This window comes from Aspergillus ruber (assembly GCF_000600275.1).
Source record: "Aspergillus ruber CBS 135680 unplaced genomic scaffold scaffold00050, whole genome shotgun sequence".
NCBI classification, from domain to species: Eukaryota; Fungi; Ascomycota; class Eurotiomycetes; order Eurotiales; family Aspergillaceae; genus Aspergillus; species Aspergillus ruber.
This window is the reverse complement of record NW_024467346.1, coordinates 85,572-104,869: the sequence shown is the minus strand read 5'-3', so window position 1 is coordinate 104,869 and position 19,298 is coordinate 85,572. Positions and strand designations below refer to the sequence as shown.

General features: G+C 49.5%; 11 protein-coding genes across 11 annotated transcripts; 6 read left to right on the top strand and 5 right to left on the bottom strand.

Annotated features, from left to right (window-relative positions):
* Positions 1 to 406: 406 nt before the first annotated feature.
* EURHEDRAFT_417485 (uncharacterized protein) lies at positions 407 to 743 on the bottom strand. Its single transcript, XM_040783212.1, has one exon. It carries the CDS (start codon positions 672 to 674, stop codon positions 426 to 428), a length of 249 nt encoding a protein of 82 aa, XP_040634112.1. The 5' UTR covers positions 675 to 743; the 3' UTR covers positions 407 to 425.
* A 331-nt stretch (positions 744 to 1,074) lies between these two features.
* On the top strand, positions 1,075 to 2,213 carry EURHEDRAFT_417482 (uncharacterized protein). The gene is made up of 3 exons (XM_040783211.1): positions 1,075 to 1,148; positions 1,220 to 1,324; positions 1,387 to 2,213. Exons 2-3 carry the CDS (start codon positions 1,232 to 1,234, stop codon positions 2,113 to 2,115), a joined length of 822 nt encoding a protein of 273 aa, XP_040634111.1. The 5' UTR covers positions 1,075 to 1,148; positions 1,220 to 1,231; the 3' UTR covers positions 2,116 to 2,213.
* A 968-nt stretch (positions 2,214 to 3,181) lies between these two features.
* On the top strand, positions 3,182 to 4,876 carry EURHEDRAFT_467341 (MFS general substrate transporter; the record flags this gene model as incomplete). The annotated part of the gene is made up of 3 exons (XM_040785170.1): positions 3,182 to 4,550; positions 4,602 to 4,646; positions 4,701 to 4,876. 3 exons carry the CDS (start codon positions 3,182 to 3,184, stop codon positions 4,874 to 4,876), a joined length of 1,590 nt encoding a protein of 529 aa, XP_040634110.1.
* A 417-nt stretch (positions 4,877 to 5,293) lies between these two features.
* Positions 5,294 to 6,681, top strand: EURHEDRAFT_550361 (NAD(P)-dependent alcohol dehydrogenase). The gene is made up of 3 exons (XM_040787515.1): positions 5,294 to 5,744; positions 5,801 to 6,333; positions 6,394 to 6,681. Exons 1-3 carry the CDS (start codon positions 5,477 to 5,479, stop codon positions 6,667 to 6,669), a joined length of 1,077 nt encoding a protein of 358 aa, XP_040634109.1. The 5' UTR covers positions 5,294 to 5,476; the 3' UTR covers positions 6,670 to 6,681.
* A 342-nt stretch (positions 6,682 to 7,023) lies between these two features.
* EURHEDRAFT_510770 (SDR family NAD(P)-dependent oxidoreductase) lies at positions 7,024 to 7,943 on the bottom strand (the record flags this gene model as incomplete). The annotated part of the gene is made up of 2 exons (XM_040785954.1): positions 7,024 to 7,789; positions 7,851 to 7,943. The coding sequence occupies 2 exons, from the start codon at positions 7,941 to 7,943 to the stop codon at positions 7,109 to 7,111; spliced, it is 774 nt and encodes a 257-aa protein (XP_040634108.1). The 3' UTR covers positions 7,024 to 7,108.
* Positions 7,944 to 8,177: 234 nt separating this feature from the next.
* EURHEDRAFT_417481 (putative C6 transcription factor) lies at positions 8,178 to 10,657 on the top strand. The gene is made up of 4 exons (XM_040783210.1): positions 8,178 to 8,363; positions 8,413 to 8,954; positions 9,014 to 10,087; positions 10,138 to 10,657. Exons 1-4 carry the CDS (start codon positions 8,194 to 8,196, stop codon positions 10,398 to 10,400), a joined length of 2,049 nt encoding a protein of 682 aa, XP_040634107.1. The 5' UTR covers positions 8,178 to 8,193; the 3' UTR covers positions 10,401 to 10,657.
* EURHEDRAFT_550350 (PLAC8 family protein) lies at positions 10,118 to 11,102 on the bottom strand (the record flags this gene model as incomplete). Its single annotated transcript, XM_040787514.1, has 3 exons — positions 10,118 to 10,723; positions 10,796 to 10,893; positions 10,955 to 11,102. The coding sequence occupies 3 exons, from the start codon at positions 11,100 to 11,102 to the stop codon at positions 10,493 to 10,495; spliced, it is 477 nt and encodes a 158-aa protein (XP_040634106.1). The 3' UTR covers positions 10,118 to 10,492.
* Positions 11,103 to 11,441: 339 nt separating this feature from the next.
* On the top strand, positions 11,442 to 13,078 carry EURHEDRAFT_527064 (Zn(II)2Cys6 transcription factor domain-containing protein). The gene is made up of 2 exons (XM_040787008.1): positions 11,442 to 11,668; positions 11,726 to 13,078. Exons 1-2 carry the CDS (start codon positions 11,570 to 11,572, stop codon positions 12,968 to 12,970), a joined length of 1,344 nt encoding a protein of 447 aa, XP_040634105.1. The 5' UTR covers positions 11,442 to 11,569; the 3' UTR covers positions 12,971 to 13,078.
* Positions 13,048 to 14,637, bottom strand: EURHEDRAFT_519193 (uncharacterized protein; the record flags this gene model as incomplete). Its single annotated transcript, XM_040786762.1, has 5 exons — positions 13,048 to 13,233; positions 13,314 to 13,367; positions 13,428 to 13,894; positions 14,073 to 14,339; positions 14,412 to 14,637. 5 exons carry the CDS (start codon positions 14,635 to 14,637, stop codon positions 13,048 to 13,050), a joined length of 1,200 nt encoding a protein of 399 aa, XP_040634104.1.
* Positions 14,638 to 15,345: 708 nt separating this feature from the next.
* Positions 15,346 to 16,168, top strand: EURHEDRAFT_417479 (NAD(P)-binding protein; the record flags this gene model as incomplete). The annotated part of the gene is made up of 1 exon (XM_040783209.1): positions 15,346 to 16,168. A coding segment is annotated over one exon (667 nt), but the record flags the coding sequence as incomplete, so codon positions are not given.
* A 65-nt stretch (positions 16,169 to 16,233) lies between these two features.
* On the bottom strand, positions 16,234 to 17,340 carry EURHEDRAFT_428151 (PAF acetylhydrolase family protein; the record flags this gene model as incomplete). Its single annotated transcript, XM_040783394.1, has 1 exon — positions 16,234 to 17,340. A coding segment is annotated over one exon (1,107 nt), but the record flags the coding sequence as incomplete, so codon positions are not given.
* Between the last annotated feature and the right edge of the window lie 1,958 nt (positions 17,341 to 19,298).

Here is a 19,298-nt window from a genome sequence, read left to right as displayed (position 1 = left end):
AGGTATGTGACAAATGCACCAGGGCGTAAAAAGAGTAGTCCTTCAGAGCACAAACAATTACAAACGGGTATTTTCGGGATTCGATAAGCAACTTCTGGAGTGCCAGAGCCGACTATTCTTGATCAGATATCCTACTGCTCACACTTTGTCTTTGCACCAATGCATGAAGAGTACCCTGAAGGATGAATACGGTTCGCCATACATAACGTACTTTGGATTTTGAGCAAGTTTGCGGATTAGGCCACGACTCCCGCAGAATGCAGATATAAAAGCTAATAGATGTACCAAGATTAGGCTTATGCTATTTCTCTGGAACATTCCAGCAGCAGGGCGAACTCCAAGGCACAAAAAAGCTCTGGGATTGGCAACCAGGCATCTTTGAATGCAGTCTGCTCACCCGAAGAATCAGAATTAGTCTTTCCCGACTAGATACCCTGTTGCTGACATGGGCCAGTGTGTCTCATGCTTGCTTTGTTTGTTTCATTCTGTACCTTGAAGGCACCAGGATGAATACGGTTTGTTGCATACAGCATCCCTATTTCGGGTATGGGTGACTTGACTACAGGATAGCCACACCTTGCAGGATGACATGGAATACTCAACAGACGCGTCAAGCGTGACCTAGTTGTAGGGACAAAAGCACAAACAAGCACAAAAACGCAATAGCACAACATCCTTAATGCAGTCTCCGGTGCCTGAAGAGTTGGCTGAGTCCCTGCCGGTACCCTATTGTTCCATAGTCAGCATATCCCTCCTGCTGTATACTGGCTAATCAATAGGCATGACTCCCGGTACATAGTCGATGTACCTGCAGATCACTCGATCGGGGTGCCGACCAACTTCCCTTCGCGAAATAATACATGTTATCCCATCCGGATCATTGCTTCTTCCGAAGTATGCCCAATTCCCCGCGATTGCCGAGTTGGGCTCATTTAATCTGCCGAGCTGACATGCTTGTTATTACATATAGGAGCCTTATTTCTATCTAAAAATGGCATTTAAATCAGACATTTTGGAAGACAATAGCATCAAAGTTGAACTCGGCAAAACGTGAAAATGCTGCAGCCGATTTACGCCCTTCAGACGGGACCACCACATTCCACACCCCCGGTGCCTGAGTGGGGACATCTCCCACTGGACATTTACATGTTGGTGGGCTCGGCTCCACGGTAACCTTATGATTCTGCAACAGTTGGCACTAACTAGGTCTTGGGTCCAGGAGCAATGGCACATGCCCCATCCGCATTCTGCGTGGGAAACCGTCCAAGGGCGCTGCCGTCGTTTGGCGCGACAGTTTATGCAACTCGGTGCGATTGGCAGAGAGGTAAGTCTTTCTCCTTGAAAGGTTGCGCGGACGATGTTGAACATAGATCTGGTATTCCGTAGCCCTACATCAGACGTACTAATCCCAAATCTCCACTCTACTCCCCCGCACGGCCGACAGAGGAACAGATAGAGCATATCCTCCGCCCATACCGTCCAGATGGCCTCCGCCGCTTCTGCCCCGCGGGGGGAATAAACCCCATTTGGATGCGTACCTGCTACGACCCCGATGGCCCCGATGCGCACGACTCAATCTGGAGGGAATTCATGTGCGAAAAATATCAAGCAGCAGGTCCCGGATCACTCATTTTCAACGATCAAAACACGTTCGGAACCGACAACCTCGGCTTGGCACTGGAGGCATTTCCCGAACGAGTTATAAATACCTCCAGACCCGAGTATGCACATGTACGAGAAGCTGCGCTGCAGCATTTGCGCGGGGGAGATACCGGTCCCTGGACCAGACTTGAAAGCAATTTCGAAGATATACTCGACCAGGATGAAATAGACGCAATAGTTATCCGGGAGCGATTTGTCTCGTACCATATCGCTTGTATCGTCACGTATATCATGGTCGAAGACATTACCACCCTGATGGGCGATGGGTTGCTGCTTGCTTTCTTGGATGACATGGGCAATGTTGTGCGCCAGGACCGCGTGGGTCCGGAGCAGGTTGATAATTTCGAGACCAAGTGGAGGACTGGACGGTGGAAGTATTTTGTTGAGAGACATATTCAGGAGGTCGGTCCGGCTTATTTGAATGGAGGCGTGCGTGGTCCGCCGTATTGGTAACCACGATGCCTCTCTCATTCTTTATTTAGGGTCTCTGTTTCTATGTATTTGTAAAATGTCAAACATCATATTCAATATATTGCATGAATCCAATCTACACAACTGCAATGAACCCTAACAGCCATCAGTAGCCATATCATAATGCACAGAACAGCTGCATTCCAAAATAATATTAATACAGACAAACAATAATAGTCTTCCAGCCAAGTCTCACCGTTATTTTTCATAACCATTCGGATCCACCGTCCCCCTAAGCCTATATGCAGACCCTGCATACTTGGATACAGCGGCATTCTCGGCGGGTGAGAACGCCCAAATCAACAATTTCTGCATAGAGCCGGAAGGCAAAATGGAAGAACGCCTTATGTAAAGCGCTTGCCATGGCTTTCACGGCAAGACTCTGGCTTGTGGGTCGTAAACAGCACGACGGCCCTTCAAAAGACTTTCGATTTCATAAGCGTAGAGTGTCCTCCACACGTAATTTCAAATTGTTTCCCTCTAGCGTATTCAGAAAGTGGCTAATCGTGCCGACAGCCTCTGACAGGCTCAGAGGTTCTTGATGCTCTCGGTCCTCATCCGATTCCACTCACTCGAACCAGAACTAAGAGCTTCTCCTGCGCTTGTAACGGAGGCTGTAGAAATTATTAGGTATAATACGAAGCTGTGTGCGAAAATTCTTTTTGAGATTTGGCCAAGGATAAGTTGAGCAGTGAATATTATGTGAGCCACGTAGCCGTATTATGATTTGTAGATTAAGGCATACAGCTCTTATGCAGCTAATCACGGCGATTTCTCCGAGATGAAAGTGCAAGCCTTTCCCTGGCATCACGTAACCGTCTATTTCCAGAGCTGACAAGCAAAGTCCTCCCTCCGGTATACCCCTAATCTACAGCCAGGCGGGACATAGCGACTTCGTATATCTTCCGATATGGGGCATAAGTCAAAATCCCACAAGAATTCCCATATCCGTGGAGTCTGCCTGGGGTTGTGGGGAGGTATAAACTTCTCCAGTTTTCCCCATGTCTCAAAACACCATGATCTTAAATTACATTGATACATGATCAAAATGTCACCACAGCCAGGCCTAACGCCAGGTTCCACCACAAACAACGGCAAAGATGCCCGGCTCCAGCATGGCACCTACGACCAGATCGAAATCGCATCCAATCCTCAAATCCTCACCGAAGCCGACTGTTACCTCGACCTTGGCTACTCATTTCCCAACCTCAAGAAATGGACAATTATTATCGTCATCTTCCTCGTCCAAACATCCATGAACTTCAACACTAGTCTTTACTCCAACGCTGTGTCCGGTATCTCAGAAGAGTTCAATGTGAGCAAACAAGCAGCACGATGTGGAGCTATGATATTTCTCATACTCTATGCCTTCGGGTGCGAGCTCTGGGCTCCCTGGAGTGAGGAGTTGGGTCGGAAGCCCATCCTGCAGTTGAGTTTATTTCTCGTAAATATCTGGCAGATTCCTGTTGGGATTGCCCCGAACTTCGCGACAATTATGGTTGGGAGAGCTTTGGGTGGTATATCTACAGCTGGAGGGTCGGTGACACTGGGGATGATAGCGGACCTCTGGGAGGCGGATGACCAGCAGTATGCAGTGGCATGTGTGGTCTTTTCCTCCGTGGGCGGCTCGGTGCTCGGGCCTGTTGTCGGGGGATTTGTGGAGGCTTACCTCCCATGGAGGTGGAATATCTGGATTCAACTCATTTTCGGTGGCTTTGTTCAGCTAGCACACCTAATCCTTGTGCCAGAGACCAGGACATCGATACTGATCGACCGGGTTGCAAGGCAACGACGTGCAAAGGGTGAGAACGTATATGGTCCTGGCGAGGCTATATCTTTCAAAGACCGGTTCTCTACACAGGAAATCCTCACCACCTGGATCAGACCTTTTCGTATGTTTCTCACTGAGCCGATCGTGGCAGCCTTGTCCTTGCTCAGCGGTTTCACCGATGCTCTGATCTTCATCTTCATCCAATCCTTCGCCCTCGTATACGAGCAATGGAACTTTAGCACCGTGGCCGTCGGTCTATCTTTCATTCCTATCATAGTCGGATACATAGTCACCTGGATAATCTTTATACCCGTCATCCGACGCAACACCCGCGAACGCCAAACAAAGCCGGACGATGAACGAGCACAGTACGAATCACGCCTCTGGATTCTCCTTTATGCGGCCCCCTGCCTTCCCATCGGACTAATTGGATTTGCGTGGACTTCTCTCCCACAAACACACTGGATTGGAACCATGTTTTTCTCAGCGCTAGTTGGTATCGCGAACTTCAGCATATTCATGGCTACGATTGACTATATGATTTGTGCTTATGGTCCTTATTCTGCGTCTGCTACGGGAGGGAATGGCTTTGCAAGGGACTTTTTGGCGGGTGTGTTGACGGTTCCTGCGACGCCATTTTATCAAAGTACGTTTAATTTCGTTCATCAGATGCTCTCATATTGACAACTTACTATAGATATCGGTGGTAAATACCACTTGGAATATGCGTCCACTATTCTATGTAAGTTTCTCTTCCCGTTTACACTTCACGAACTCCAGTTAATCATGGTACCAGTCTGCATCTCAGTGCTGCTCGTCGCTACGGTATATGTGATCTACTTCTACGGGCCAATCCTCCGAAAACGGTCACTGTTCGCACAGCAACTGATGGACAGGAGGGCGGAAATGCAGACTCAGATTCGATCTGCGGCTGCGTCGCGGGCCAATTCTCGTCGGAACTCGGCGGTTTGAAGAAATATTGTACCAGAAGCCTTCAAGGTGATGTACTAGCTAGTTGTGACGTGTAGTGGCAGTGGTAGTGGGTAGGAAGATTAGTTGTAGGTTAGTTTTGAACAATAGAATGTGAAATTTGTGTCATCGGAACGCCTTTAGTGAAAATACTCAGAATAACGAGAATAATGAGTCATAGCTATTGACAATCTCACTAAGGTAATAGAGGGATGCATACCGAACCAGCTCGCTATAATTCGGAGGACACCCCCGAAGCTCAGTGCTGTGATGATGTGTCGTCGTCGTCGTCGAGAAGCTCGGAACCGTACCTGAAGAAGTATGATAAAGCGCGGGGATTGGCTCGGTGTTTTCTCCGAAGGATTCTCCCAAATTTACTACATGCATGGAGATAACCCCGACATCCTGCTTCAACCACACCTCGATGTTCCTAAGTTGTTCGTGAGTTGCTCCTGAATAAAACATTTGGCCCGAGGAGCTCGGTGGTATACCCGTGGGGAATTCTACGATGTGCAAGTGATCCGAACCGACTCTTGGTATAAGTATCTCTGAACGTACTACCCCATTTGTTCAACAACAACCGAAAAAAGACAACCTCACAAAATGACTGTCATCCAACAAAAGCCCCAAAACCTCGCTATTCATACCAACCCCGACCATGACCTGCGGGTGGTGGAATGCGAAATCCCTAAGCTCCGCCCCGACGAGTGCCTGGTGCACGTTCGCGCGACGGGAATCTGCGGCTCTGACGTTCACTTCTGGAAACATGGACACATAGGGCCTATGATTGTGACAGATGATAATGGATTGGGGCACGAGAGTGCCGGTGTGGTTTTGCAGGTTGGCGAAGAAGTGACGCGGTTCAAGCCAGGTAAGACATCTTTCACTTCCATACCTATAGTCCGAAGGTATACTGATAATGTAAAGGCGATCGCGTGGCAATGGAATGCGGCGTCCCCTGCTCAAAGCCAACCTGTGATTTCTGCCGCACAGGCCGGTACCACGCCTGTCCCGACGTTATTTTCTTCTCAACACCCCCGCATCACGGTACTTTGCGCCGATACCACGCCCACCCGGAGGCCTGGCTGCACCACATCCCCGACCACATCACCTTCGAGGAAGGTGCACTTCTGGAGCCGTTGACTGTCGCGCTTGCCGGAATTGATCGATCGGGACTCCGACTTGCCGACCCTGTGGTTATCTGTGGCGCTGGACCTATTGGTCTTGTTACTCTGTTGGCTGCGAACGCAGCCGGCGCGGCGCCAATTGTGATTACTGATATTGATCAGAACCGTCTTGCTAAGGCCAAGGAACTCGTGCCGCGCGTGCAGCCGGTGGCCGTGTCCAAGGGCGAGAGTTCGCAAAAACTCGGACAGCGAATTGTCGAGGAACTCGGACAGGAGGCGAAGCTCGTATTAGAATGCACGGGTGTCGAGAGTAGTGTGCATGCTGGTATTTATGTAAGTTTTTGCTGTACCTTCTCAGCCTGATTTGCATCAGTTACTAACTCAACTGTTCAGGCAACCCGCTTCGGAGGCACAGTCTTCGTCATCGGTGTCGGAAAGGACTTCCAGAACATCCCTTTCATGCACATGTCGGCCAAGGAGATTGATCTGAAGTTCCAATATCGCTATCACGACATCTATCCCAAGTCAATTGCTCTGGCGGCTGCGGGAATAATTGATCTTAAGCCGTTAGTGTCTCATCGTTTCAAGTTGGAAGATGGGCTGAAGGCGTTTGACACGGCGAGTAACCCTGGGTCGGGGGCGATTAAGGTGCAGATTTTGGACGATTAGATAGATATAGATAGACTTATATAAAAATTTCTTGTTCTTGTTCAATTTTCTACTATGAAATTCTCGAGTGGATGTTCCAGACTACAAAATAAGGATATGTTTATTTCACTCAACGTTAGCCTGCTAATCCAAGTTCTGGGATATTTTATACTTGCTCTTTCTATTGAGTTAACAGAGCCAATGAAATATCTTCCAGTGTTCTAGGTGAATAATAAGGAGAATAGTTCACACAGCTAGAAGCAGCACCGGCTTCAATACACAACACCGCCGGACACATCACTGTCTCCAACTGGGGCAGGTAATATTGCCTCGCGACTTAATCCTATCTTTAAGATCATGCCTTGAAGAATAGATCACTAACTGAATTAAAAATCTGGGAGCTAATAGCCTTCAATCTAAATGTACTCTATTTCACTGCACCCATATCTATCGCTCTATCTCAAGTATACAACATCCCCCCATTGGCACAAATAACATCCCCTGTAACCCACCTCGACCTCTCCTGCGACAAGAAAAGCACAATATCCCCAATATCATCCACAGTCCCACACCTCTGTCCCGCCGGAACTTTCTTATTCTGCTCCTCCATTCGTGCCAAGTGCACCGGCCCAGCTGCCTGGTACATATCTGTATCAACAGGACCCGGATTCACGGCATTCACAGTGACGCCGTAGCTATGGCCCAGCTCCGTGGCCCAGACGCGAGTGAGACCCTCGACGGCAGCTTTACTGGCCGCGTACACAGATTGCGTGGGATATCCGCCGCGCGCGGAGATGGAGGAGAGATTGACAATGCGGCCGCCACGGGGCTTGGGGAGGTGAGGAAGGACAGCTTGTGTCATGAAGATCACAGCGCGCACGTTGATGTCCATCATGCGCGTGTATGCGTCTAACGTGACATCGCCAAGGGGTCTGTTGTCGCCTACGCCCGCATTGTTGACAAGGATATCAATTGTATCGGTATGGAAAGCGTCTAGTGTGGCTTTGATGATGGTGGCGGGAGCGCTTGTGTCGGCCATGTCGGCTTGGATGGAGATGGCTTCTTTGTTGTCATTGCGGAGGGAGGTTACGAGTGCGTCTGCAGCAGTGTGGGAGGATGGTGAGACGTAGTTGAATGCGACCTTGGATATTTGTTAGAATGAGTTATTCAGTAGACGAAGTTGAGATAGGGTTGCGTCATACCTTCGCACCTTCTTGGCTCAGGCTGCGGACGATGCCAGCGCCGATTCCACGGGCACCTCCGGTAACGATAGCGACTTTGCCTTGCAGGGACATGGTGATAGTAAACAGGGTATGGTATATCCAGACACACAGGTACAATGAAGCGCGAATGGCCAATTTATTGCTCAATCATTCGTAGTTAATGACCGAACACCTAGCGGACCGCCGTCGGAGCTACATCCGAGCAAGTGTTAGGGTTAAGTCTCCGCAATTTCTCCGTGGCGAGTCTCGGCGCTAACCCCGCATCTACCGAAACCGCATTCCCCAAGTTTTTCTCTCCGTCAAACAATCCACTGCAGTGAAAATGACGGACGTACAACGCACACGACACGTCCTGCGCAAGTCGTATGCTTGCGATGAGTGCAAGCGGCGCAAGATTCGATGCTCGGGGGATGAGAATTGCGCCAACTGCAAGCGCGATATCAAACTTTGCCGGTATTCCTCGCCTTCTCAGAGGCTATCAACTTTGCAGAGGTAGTACCTGACTCGTAGCATTTTGATGTAACATACTTATCGAAAACAGGCGTCTCCATGAATTGGAACGCGTCAAAGCAGACATGGAGCGGGCATGGGCTGTCTACCTCCCATCAGTCGATTTGCATGAAGCATTGCAAACAATCCGCCTCCAAAACGACAATAACGAAGCCATTCCAGCCGACCAAAAACGGTCAAAGCACCACAACGATGTCACTCATTCAACGGAGCAACCTCCGACCAGCTTTGCAGAGCACAGTAACGCCGAGGACTACGAGTTTGACGAATCGCAGGATTTTGACAACTCCACCGACGGCATGGGGTTCCTGACTGTCGATCCGCACAAGGCCGGATACACGGGCCCACAGTCGGGGGTTGCTGCGCTGAAGTTTCTTCAGTCGCTTCCGTTGTATTTGCCGCTGAGTAGTTTTACTCCGGGGTCTTCGCTGGATGACGAGGAGGATGATACGTCTGCTGCTGCGGTGCAGAGGAGACGGGCTGAGATTAATCGGTTTTTGGATGATTATTTTGAGTATTATCATCCTGCTTACCCTATTTTGCACGAGGGAACATTCCGCGCGCGTGTTTCAGGTACACCCACATTCTCCTGTATTCCCGTTAAAAGATAGCCAGTATTCTAACGGCGACAGGCGCACTGGCCAAACCCCGCGATGGATCATGGCCTTTACTATACAACATCGTCCTTGCAATCGGAGCGTTCGTCGGCGACTCCAATGCAACCAAAGCCGACGTGCCCTATTTCAAAGAAGCCCGAAAGCATCTATCAATGGACGTGCTGGAGAAAGGGTCTCTGAGTTATGTACAGGGCATTGTGCTTATGGCCAACTACCTGCAAAAGCGCAACAAGCCTAACGCAGGCTTTATCCTGATCGGAATCGGCTTCAGCATGGCGCTAGCCATCGGCCTACATCGCGAATTCGGCATGCCGAGTACTTCGCCATTCACCATGGAGATCCGTCGCCGCGTATGGTGGACGTTATTCGTATTTGTATCCGGCGTCCAGCTTATCCTAGGCCGACCGGCCGTGTCGCTGGTCGGGGTAACAGTCCACCTACCGGCCAACGTGGACGACCACGACCTTGCTGTCGACATGGACGCGCTCCCTGAATGCGGCACAGGACCAACCATCACATCCTGTCTGATCGCGCAGGTTAACCTGGCCAAGATTGCGAACGCCGTGCAGGTTGAGCTACTAACGCACCACCTACCCACATACCAAAAAGCCGCAGCCCTGGAACAGCGCATCTCAGCATGGTATCATGAGCTCCCATCACACTTCAGCCTCGACGTCCCTCTTGAGCCCCGCTTCGATATTCCACGACGGGTACTCCTTTGGCGATCTTTCCACCTCCGTATCGTCATCAACCGCCCATTCCTTTTCCAGCGCATCGCAGCCAAATCCGATCTCGCGACTTCGTCAGGTCCCATAGCATCCTGTCTAGCTGCGACAGATGAGTGCGTAACGTCTATCTGTGGATTTCTCGAGTCAACTGATAACCGTCGCCGCGGACTGACATGGTATGCGACCTGCTGGCTGCTCACGGCTACTTTCGTCCAGGCAACATGCTACATATATGAGCCTGGGAATGCGCTTGCTCCAGGTTGGAAGTCCCATATTCAGCGCGCGGTTGATTGTCTTGGTAGTTTGGGGTCTTCACATGATATGGCTCTCCGGGCCAGAGACGTGCTCCAGACGGTCCTTGGTATGCCAATCAACCCTCAATAAACAGATTTCAAAACTAAAGATACATAGAACACGGACATGGACTCGCCGCACCGGGTAATTTCACTCCGTACACCTCGACACAAATTCCAGCATCGTTCCGATCACTCTGGGCGCCATCAGACGACCAGGCAAACTTCAACCCGTTCTGCATGGGCCTCGACCAGAATATCCCGGGGTATCCGCAGGGATCCTTCAACGCAGAATTCCTAGACGCGACGGCCGGTCTGATGATCCAGAACTTTTTCGATAGTACCGATGAACGACAAAATAACTCATGCATGCCTGGATGATTACAATAATTAGTGATTAATGAAAAGGGTCTCTATATACCGAAGTGCAAGCCATCTATTTCTAAAACAATGCTCCACATACAACAACATCCTCAAGGGTATGCCATCCCAGGAGTCATTTGATACCCCATAAGCTCAGGCCGAGTCCGCAACTCAACCTCTTTTTCCGCCTGGATAATGGCGCAACAAGAACAGCAGAAAGATACGCAGCAGTCGCCGCAGCAGCTCCCTTCAATACCAAATCGCTCACGTGTTTCACCTCGTTTGACCGTCTGTATGATCCACTGCGAACCAAGTAGTGCGAGGAAAGCAAACAGTGAACACTAGAATTGAATGACCATCAGCCTAACAGCTCTGGATCCAGATCACTAAACAAACCCCAGTGTCTCTCTTACCTGAGTATTGCAATGGCTGTAGTCAGACAACTCCGGATTTCTGGTCCTAGTTTGTGTCTTTCCAAATGTAAGGCATGGGAGAAAGCAGCCCATAAGACCTGAAGAGATATATCAGCACAATTCGGACGGCGATAAAGCCGTATTAGGACAGGTACGTACAAAGTGAACCAGGTTCAAAGCAGCTAAATAACGAGTAATTCCACTGTCTATTGTGGGTGATTCCTTGTACATACTCGGAAGTCGCCTGCTGATATGTTGGCGGACCACTCGGCCATGCTCGATAGACCTTTTCCTTTTCTATATCCATTGCGTAGACGAGATTGAGAATGAGGTGGGAGAGGGGGTATGTAATATATCTATGATGCTCGCGCATCGAATAGTATGTGCCAACTGTGAAAACGGGCAATTTATATCTTTACAGGAATCGTTCGCCACGAGTATAATCCGAGACTATTTACAAATAGGGCCATTGCCGAAAAGGGAAGTTCGTCTTCGTATCCATCTTAGCTTCCGCTGTGGGGTGTGTGGAGCTTTGGGTCTACAATATAAGTGGTTGAGAATGCTTTAGGTTAATTTTTTTCCCTTTCTAATACAAAGCAATTCGCCGAATCTTCACCGTCACCAAACTCTGAATAGGAGGGTATCAGCCCATGATGAAAGTCCCTAATCGGAGACCTCCTATATAGGAATAGCCAGGGCAATTTATTCTCGAATACGACTTCGAACTTCCTTTTGCGACTTCTGGCTTCTTTCTCTTTTCCAAATCAATCCACCATGAATCCCTCCACCAATCGATACACGGCAGCCTCCGCACGTAAATCCCACCGAAAATCGCGTCTCGGATGCGGGAACTGTAAACGGCGCAGAGTAAAGGTACGAATCTGTGTTCTAAAGGTGAATAGTCATGTGTTGACGAATGTGATTAATTAGTGCAATGAAGCCAAGCCGGCGTGCACGAACTGTTTGCGCCATTCGATTGATTGTGATTATCAATCAGGCCAATCGGTCTCTCGTAATGCATCACCTTCAATGCAGGACGCAAGACTGGAACTGCGGCCACTACCTCGCAGGGTTTTTACCTTTTACTCCTCGTCTCAGTCAGATTTTCAAATGCCGAAAAGAGGCAGTGCCGCTCACAAGAGAGAGCAACAAGAGCGCCTGCCGTCCGTTACGCCATCTGGTGACATATCTTCTAACGCACCCTCTAATGCGCCCTCTAATGTGCCTTCTAACATGTCCCCTGACACCCCGTCTGACACGCCCTCAGAGCTAACAAGCACGGCGTTCAAGTTTACTGGGGCCGATATGGAGTTATTCCACCATTTCCTTACCTCAGAAGAACTAGGCGCGTCCAAGAGCCCCGAGGCATTGCACTCTCGACTTCCTCGTTTGGGATTCTCGTTCCATTACATCTTGCACCTCATCCTGGCGTTTTCGGGGTTTCATCTAGCACGTATACAAAAGCATGGATCGAAATATTACTTCGAAGCTGAAAGGAATTACGCGACTGCCCTTCGAATGGTGTCAGCTGCGGTGCCCCTTCTTGACAATCACAACTGCCAAGCACTTTACATGGCTGCCGTACTCATCTTGATCTGCTCGTTCGCGAAAGGGCACCCGCCAGACGAGTTTCTGGTTTTTCGTGATGATGGAAGAGCTGGTTCGCTTTTTCTTCTTATGGGTGTCCGGTCGATATTGGAGAACTGCTCACGTGAGGTGCTGGAAATACACTCAGAGCATACAGAGCGTAACTCGCAACCTAGCTACCTGTGCCATCGAGTCTCTGGGTATAGCAATCAGATAGAACAACTGCGCACCTTGATCGCGGGCAAAGTACGAGCCGACGACAATCGTTATCCGGCTTACATAAATGTTCTTGACAGACTTCATCACTGCTTCGATTCCATTTATGGGCGCCAGTCGTTAACAGATGGGGACCTTTGGCCGCAAATATTTGGCTGGTTGTACACACTGCCCGATGATTTCGTTGTTGATCTGCAGCATCGAAATTCAGTTGCACTGGTGATCTTTGCCTTTTATATTGTTTTGCTGAAAAGAATCAGCTCCGTGTGGTTTATACAGGGGTGGCCTGAACATATCATGGGTGGCATCCGGAAATTTGTTCATGAGGAACATCGACTGTTTATACAATGGCCGATGGAGCAGATGAAATGAAAACGCTCTTTTTTCACCTTATTGTCTACCTCAATATACAATAGACGTTGATTCCGCCATTTCTAGGACAGTATTCTTTAGTCAACGCAACGGAAGTTTTCGGCAGACGATGAGTTACCGTTGCAGTAAACAGCATTGGAAGGGTAAGAACAAAGAATACGATCCTGCGGAGACCCATCTTCACCACTGAATTCAATCGGCAGAGTATCAAGTGCAGTGCCATTCTCCACCCATGAGCGCAGTGCGTCAAACACGGTCTTTAGCTGTCCTCCGTTTCCACCAGAGCAGTGTCCCAAACCGGGGACTTCGAAGTGATGATAGAAATCATGCACGTGAGGGAAACATTGACTGCATTATAGTAGTGCTCTGTTCCCTTTGTTAGAATTGCGTTATCGGCCTAGTCTTTGTCAGTAACTCAAAAGAGCTTCGGTTTAGTTAGGGAAGAGATGATGCTTACCATGCCATGATAAGAGAGTAACTTGCCTCCTGCATTTTGGAACTCGGTGAGGTCAGAGTCAGCCGTACCGATGATATCTGTGTATTCCTGTATCCCAAGACGGAAAAGCCAATTAATATATTCATGATCAATGACGGAGTTATTGTAGTTTTGCAGTTTCTGCAAAAACTGCCCTATCCATAGACCCTGCACACCCGAACCCTGGGTATTTGCCCCGTTGTTCCCAAAACCACTGATATCTGCCCCAGGGTTCAATCCGTACCACAGGAAATTCCCTTGCGTAGACCGAGCGCCCGACCAAATCGCGTCGGCTAGCATTGCTGCACCATTGCTGAGTCGCATCGTCTGTCCGGTGGAGGAGCAGTTGGACGTGCTGCTCACGGCACGGAAAGGGTCATAATTGCAAAGAGACATGTTCGAAATAAGGCCATCCACGACACCATCCATCAGATCGCAGGACGTGACCGCTTCAGCGGCAAGAAACCCCAACTCGCAAGATCAAGGGTATAGATTCAGATTTCTGGGCCCAGTTACTGAGTCAAAACGGATAAGCGGACGAGCTCACGAACTGCGGCCAGTATATCACCGGCGCCGACGCGGCAATTCCATTGTACACGGTGGGATATCACTGCGCAAGCATGAGACCCTGTCGACCACCCTGCGAACAACGACTCCAATACGAGTACGCAGGATCACGACCATAAAAGCTCTTAACTAGGCTCTTCCCAATGACAGCCTGATCGTACAAAAATTTGGATCCCAGATCCTGCAGCGCATACAGATCAACATTTTCATCACCCTTCAAAGCCCATGTCCTCGGAGACTCCGCCAATCCTGCGTCAGTAGTCGTCGCAGCATAGCCCTCGCCAATAGCGCCGGCCATGAAGAACGGGGATAGCGCAAAACGACCCGCTTGTCAGCCGCCGCCGCCGGTTGCTTGTAGGCGCTCATTCCAGTTGCTTAGAAGAAGCCAGGTTTCGACACTGATAAAGTCGTTTTGTCTAGGATGAATGTATGTTACTGTGATGTTGCAAAAGGATGCATTGGTGACTGAAATCTCGCCGTGGTTGTAGTTGAAGGCGCCAAATACGTCGAAAGAGAAGTTAGTTATTGGGGAGGCTGAGAGGGAGAGTATCTCAGCCCCGAATATGCTTAGAGTATCTATGGCTGAGGGAGCACATGCTGTCGTGGGGATGGTGGAGAAGTGCATGGGGAGAGGTGTTGTAGCGCGAATAACGGGTGTCTATGGGATACAGAAGGCGAGCAAAGTTGTCGATGGTGCCCATGTGTATACGTATCTATATAGTCGATACTGCTATCCGGGAATCTGAAAATGAATTTGAGTTTCCTCATATGCAACAAGAAATCCTTTGGTTCCTCCGTCAGGTGAAGGGTCCATAGATTGCCCGAACGGGAAACTCGCATTCGCATCCAAGAGGAAAAAGCAACATAGCAGACTACTGGGGCTTACAGGCTGGCAAAACTTGTAGCCATTTCTTATAACAACCTATTTCAACCTCGGGCCAGGCTTTGGATTTCGGCCTCGATTGGTGCCTTCAATCATGCCATTCTATGATATTGACAACGCTCACCCCACACCAAACAAAACTATACACCGGCCGGAATTCGCCGGCGGCCATCCGCCTAGCTACTAACCGGCCGGCGTGTGGCTTTAGGATTGGTAAGTCTCCCAGCCGAGTTAGAGGATGTAGCTATGATCTATATTTGAATAGTTATGGCTTTTGCTTTACTATGCGTAGAAAAGCCCTGACGTCATATGGCCGGTTTTCAACTTCAATGACATCATCGAGCCAAGCCCTATGTACTTTCTCCAACCTCAATAAAAGAAAGACATCTCGAACAATTGAACGAACAACTAAACCCGCCTGTCACATATATCAACAAAACTTTACTATCCATGATGGCACGCATATTCATAACCGGCTCCAGCGACGGCATCGGCCAAGCCGCTGCCCGCATCCTCGCAGAAAAAGGCCACTCCGTCGTCCTGCACGCCAGAAACGCAGACCGCGCCGCCTCCACCCACAGCGCAGTCCCCAAAGCCGAAGCCGTGCTCGTGGGCGATCTGCGCTCAATTGCCGAGATAAAGAAACTAGCCAAAGAAGCCAAAGGGCCATTTGACGCGGTTATTCATAATGCCGGGATTGGATACGGCGGTACATCGAGTCGAGAAATCACCAGTGACAAGCTATCTGCCGTGTTTTCTGTTAACACGCTCGCGCCGTATATTCTCACTTGTTTAATGGACAAGCCAACATCACGGCTGTTATTTATGAGTTCAGATAGTCACTACGGTGGCGACGAAAGCTTGAGAAATGTGACGCAGAGTCATTCATACAGCGACAGTAAATTACACGACACAATGCTGGCAAATGCGTTTGCGAGACGGTGGGGTGATATTCAGGTCGTGAGCATGCACCCTGGTTGGGTGAGGACTAAGATGGGTGGGATGATGGCTCCGGGGGGGATGGATAAGCCGGCTAAGGCGTTGGCGGAATGGGCTGTTGGACAGGGGAAGCTGGCTGATTTGAGGAGCGGGGCGTTTTTCACTACGAGTGGGGAGGATTCACCGCATCCGGGGGCTGGGAATGTGGGTAAGCAGGAGGAGTTGTTGAGGATTTGCAGGGAGGTTTCTGGGGTGGGGGTTCCAGGTGAATAGATAGATGAAACTTAGGCTATGAATGTTATGATTATTGACCGTTCGCTTATTGAACTCGCCAATTCTTTTCTGAAGGAAGTAGCAAATCTATTAGCTGCGAGTAGCATACTATACAAACTATTGCCTCACATATACAACCTCCGGATATACCGGCGACGCCCTGTTCAACAATCCAGCTTTTTCCCCCGTGACAAAAAACTCACAAGCAGCCGTGATATACTCCGCCAAAATCGTCCTGACCCTCAACCCAGGCAACGTCCCCAACCCAGGCAACGACCCCAAGTGCTCTGCACTCTCATTCCGAAGCACCTTCGCATTCGGCGCACTATCAAACACCAGCGGCAGATCCGTAAACCCCAGATGCTTAATATCATTAATCCTTAACTGAAGTCTGTATCCACGCAACCGTTCCCATATCACATCCCAAGCCCATTTCTGCTCTTTTGCCAAATGCGGATCACCGATGTTGATAAATGGGCGGTCGAGGCCTTTGTGTACAACGGGGCCGAATAAACTGCCGTCTAGGTTAACGCCTCCTGCAAAACGCATGTCGTTGAGCATTGTTGCTGCGGCGGTTGCACCGCCTTCTGAGTGGCCGACGATGGATACATGATTCAAGTGTAGGCTGCTCGAGAAGGAAGGGGGCGTTATAGATTGAGTTTTGTGTTGGAGTTGGTTTAGAGTGAAAACGACATCGCCAACGCGGGTCTGCAGGGCTAATGAAACGTTGTGTGGGATACTGGGGTTCATGGGGATGACGTGGCCGTCAGGGAATTCTACCGCTGCCGCATCATGGGGATGGTCGATGGAGATGACTAGATAGCCCGCGCTGGCGATTTCTTCGAGGAGGTTGGCGTAAATGAGTCGGGAGCTGCCCATTCCAGGCGAGAAGAGAATAACGGGATATTCCTTCGTTGTGTTTTGATGTTCCGAGGGTGCAAATGAAGGTAGATCAAAAACATTCAGAGTGCTATTTGGAAGTTTCATTTTCTGGCTGGCTTCTGGGAAGATTCGCGGAGGGATATAGGGCGTATACTGCAACTCGCCGCAGTTGACAGGCGCAAATGCGCTGACCATGATCGCTCGGGCATCGTGCGTGGGACTGTAAGGGTCGACCCGCGAGTGGTCGATTAATTCTGTTGATTTGATCTGCACCTGGCAGGGTCCGGAGGGGCCAGGAAGAAGAATTTTGGAGTGGACGAGATGGAAGAGGGCGCAGAGGAGAAGCGCAATGAGTGCCATTATGTCTATTGTTCTGTACTAACTGTGGCTAAGAGCTTCCGAAGCTGTCTATATACATAGGGTACAGAGTACTCTACGGAAATAAAGATGCCTGGACTCGTACGCAGGGTACGAATGATCGACAGATCGTCCCCGGTGATCACCGACTAGATACTTGGTCTTGAGCTTAGCCTAGACCCGACCTGACAATAATAACGCAACGGTTCTTCCTCATGGGGAAGCAAAATGTCGCCATGAGAAGAGCGGCCAATTGGTGCTCCACGATAGGCACGAAAATGTGCATCCCACGCGGGTCGGTCTCATATCGGACCCAGAACTCTGTCATCTACGTCCAGGGGAAGTTGGTTCTCAAACGACGTACTAGCCCGGGACTCATACTAGGCAGCAAGCTCAACTGAAACCGCCATAATGAACAGCCAAAGTTGAGTTGCCAATAGAGTTATGTCCCTGGCGTAGCCGGTACCCGAGCGGGCCGCGCAAGCAGCGGGTTACCTTTCCGATCAATCGGACGAACGGTTTGACGCTGGGCCCTGTAACGATTGCGAATGGATGCAATGGCAAGCAGAAGATTAGAGAAGTATCAGAATAGTGGGTGGTAGCGTCCCTTTAATTGGGTCGTGGTTGATAGTGTTGTGTTGGCCGAGTTCCACACACGTGTGGAACTCGGCCTCACCTTATCTACAGGGGTAGAGAGTTATATTACGTTAAAATTTCAGAAAGGCGCAACAGCAACAACACCCTTATCTCCCACAAATTTCGTCCACAGGGCTGCCACATCACCAGGAACCTCCCACTTTGCTTCTGGCATAAGTGTTACATAGCATCCGGTCGTACCCTGCTCGACCGTCTTATGAGGAAATCGAAACCACTCGGGATGCTCTCCGGTCTTCGAGCATTCAAATGTAATACCATAATGCTCCATATAACCCATCCCGATCGAGAACAGGAAATTCTGCAGTCGGGGCATCCGGAGTACCGCAGTAGCCTTTGTCTTCATAAGGGAATATATTACTGTCGTGTGGTGGAGCATCCTACGAGAAAAAAGCCATCGACTATACCGGAAATTGGCTCGTCGATTGAGATGTGTGAGATGACGGCGAAGGAGCCTTCTGGGGCTATGCCACCCTAGCTCGAAATTGTGGTGCTCACACGAACTACTATGTGTTTCGGCCTAACCCAACTAATAAAGATGCTGCAATTTTGTAGAGTTTGGACCAACATGGATTCTTGGTACAGGACGCAACTCATATGAAGCACTGGCCCGGAAAATCCGCGACGCGAGTTTGGCCTAACTGGACATCATGATCGACGGAATCCAAAGTTTATTGTCTCTGGGAAAAAGGAACAAGAAGCATGAAGCTTGGTCGGTCGTGGATATCGAAGACAAATATGTGGTCTTCTCTATGGAGCCGTCAATGGTCCTCCTGGGAAGACCCATTTGTATGCTAACGCCGGGCTGACCATAAATACCCCAGACTTCATGGACAGCATATGGCTCCGCACAGTCTCTTGGGATGACGACAGGGTTTCCAAGTGGGTTCTGGATGAGCCGAGGGAGATGTAAGCTATTCGTCTCCTTGATGAAACTCATGGCATGTATGTTAAATTAGCATGGTTCCTGATCGGATGGGGAGCCCTGTTTTCCAAGTCCTATGGTCGTATATATTTATCAGAAAGTAAGAGGACATGATATTTCTATAGTCTTCCTTGTAGTGAGGTAAACACCTCATTCAATGCTATACAAGTAATCCCCAGGTCGGGGCCTGAACCATTGGTTCGGGGTCTCTTCAATGCTGATATCAATACCTCCACTAACCACTGTACCACCAGTTATCATGATCGTAATCGTCGTTTTATCGGTGTTTTCTCCGGTTCCGCTAAACTTCGATCTCACCATCTCGCCACCGATTTAATAGAGTATGCAGATGTAGGCTGAATACAGGGAGGTA

Bases quoted from the DNA above. Each gene is read 5' to 3' on its own strand.
- EURHEDRAFT_417482 (XM_040783211.1), top strand. From the start codon at position 1,232: ATGCCCCATCCGCATTCTGCGTGGGAAACCGTCCAAGGGCGCTGCCGT. The intron at 1,325-1,386 runs GTAAGTCTTTCT...GGTATTCCGTAG, and splicing joins TCGGTGCGATTGGCAGAGAG to CCCTACATCAGACGTACTAA.
- EURHEDRAFT_527064 (XM_040787008.1), top strand. From the start codon at position 11,570: ATGAATCCCTCCACCAATCGATACACGGCAGCCTCCGCACGTAAATCC. The intron at 11,669-11,725 runs GTACGAATCTGT...GTGATTAATTAG, and splicing joins GTAAACGGCGCAGAGTAAAG to TGCAATGAAGCCAAGCCGGC.
- EURHEDRAFT_550361 (XM_040787515.1), top strand. From the start codon at position 5,477: ATGACTGTCATCCAACAAAAGCCCCAAAACCTCGCTATTCATACCAAC. The intron at 5,745-5,800 runs GTAAGACATCTT...GATAATGTAAAG, and splicing joins AGTGACGCGGTTCAAGCCAG to GCGATCGCGTGGCAATGGAA. The intron at 6,334-6,393 runs GTAAGTTTTTGC...TCAACTGTTCAG, and splicing joins GTGTGCATGCTGGTATTTAT to GCAACCCGCTTCGGAGGCAC.
- EURHEDRAFT_417481 (XM_040783210.1), top strand. From the start codon at position 8,194: ATGACGGACGTACAACGCACACGACACGTCCTGCGCAAGTCGTATGCT. The intron at 8,364-8,412 runs GTAGTACCTGAC...TATCGAAAACAG, and splicing joins AGGCTATCAACTTTGCAGAG to GCGTCTCCATGAATTGGAAC. The intron at 10,088-10,137 runs GTATGCCAATCA...AAAGATACATAG, and splicing joins CGTGCTCCAGACGGTCCTTG to AACACGGACATGGACTCGCC.
- EURHEDRAFT_417485 (XM_040783212.1), bottom strand. From the start codon at position 674: ATGTTGTGCTATTGCGTTTTTGTGCTTGTTTGTGCTTTTGTCCCTACA.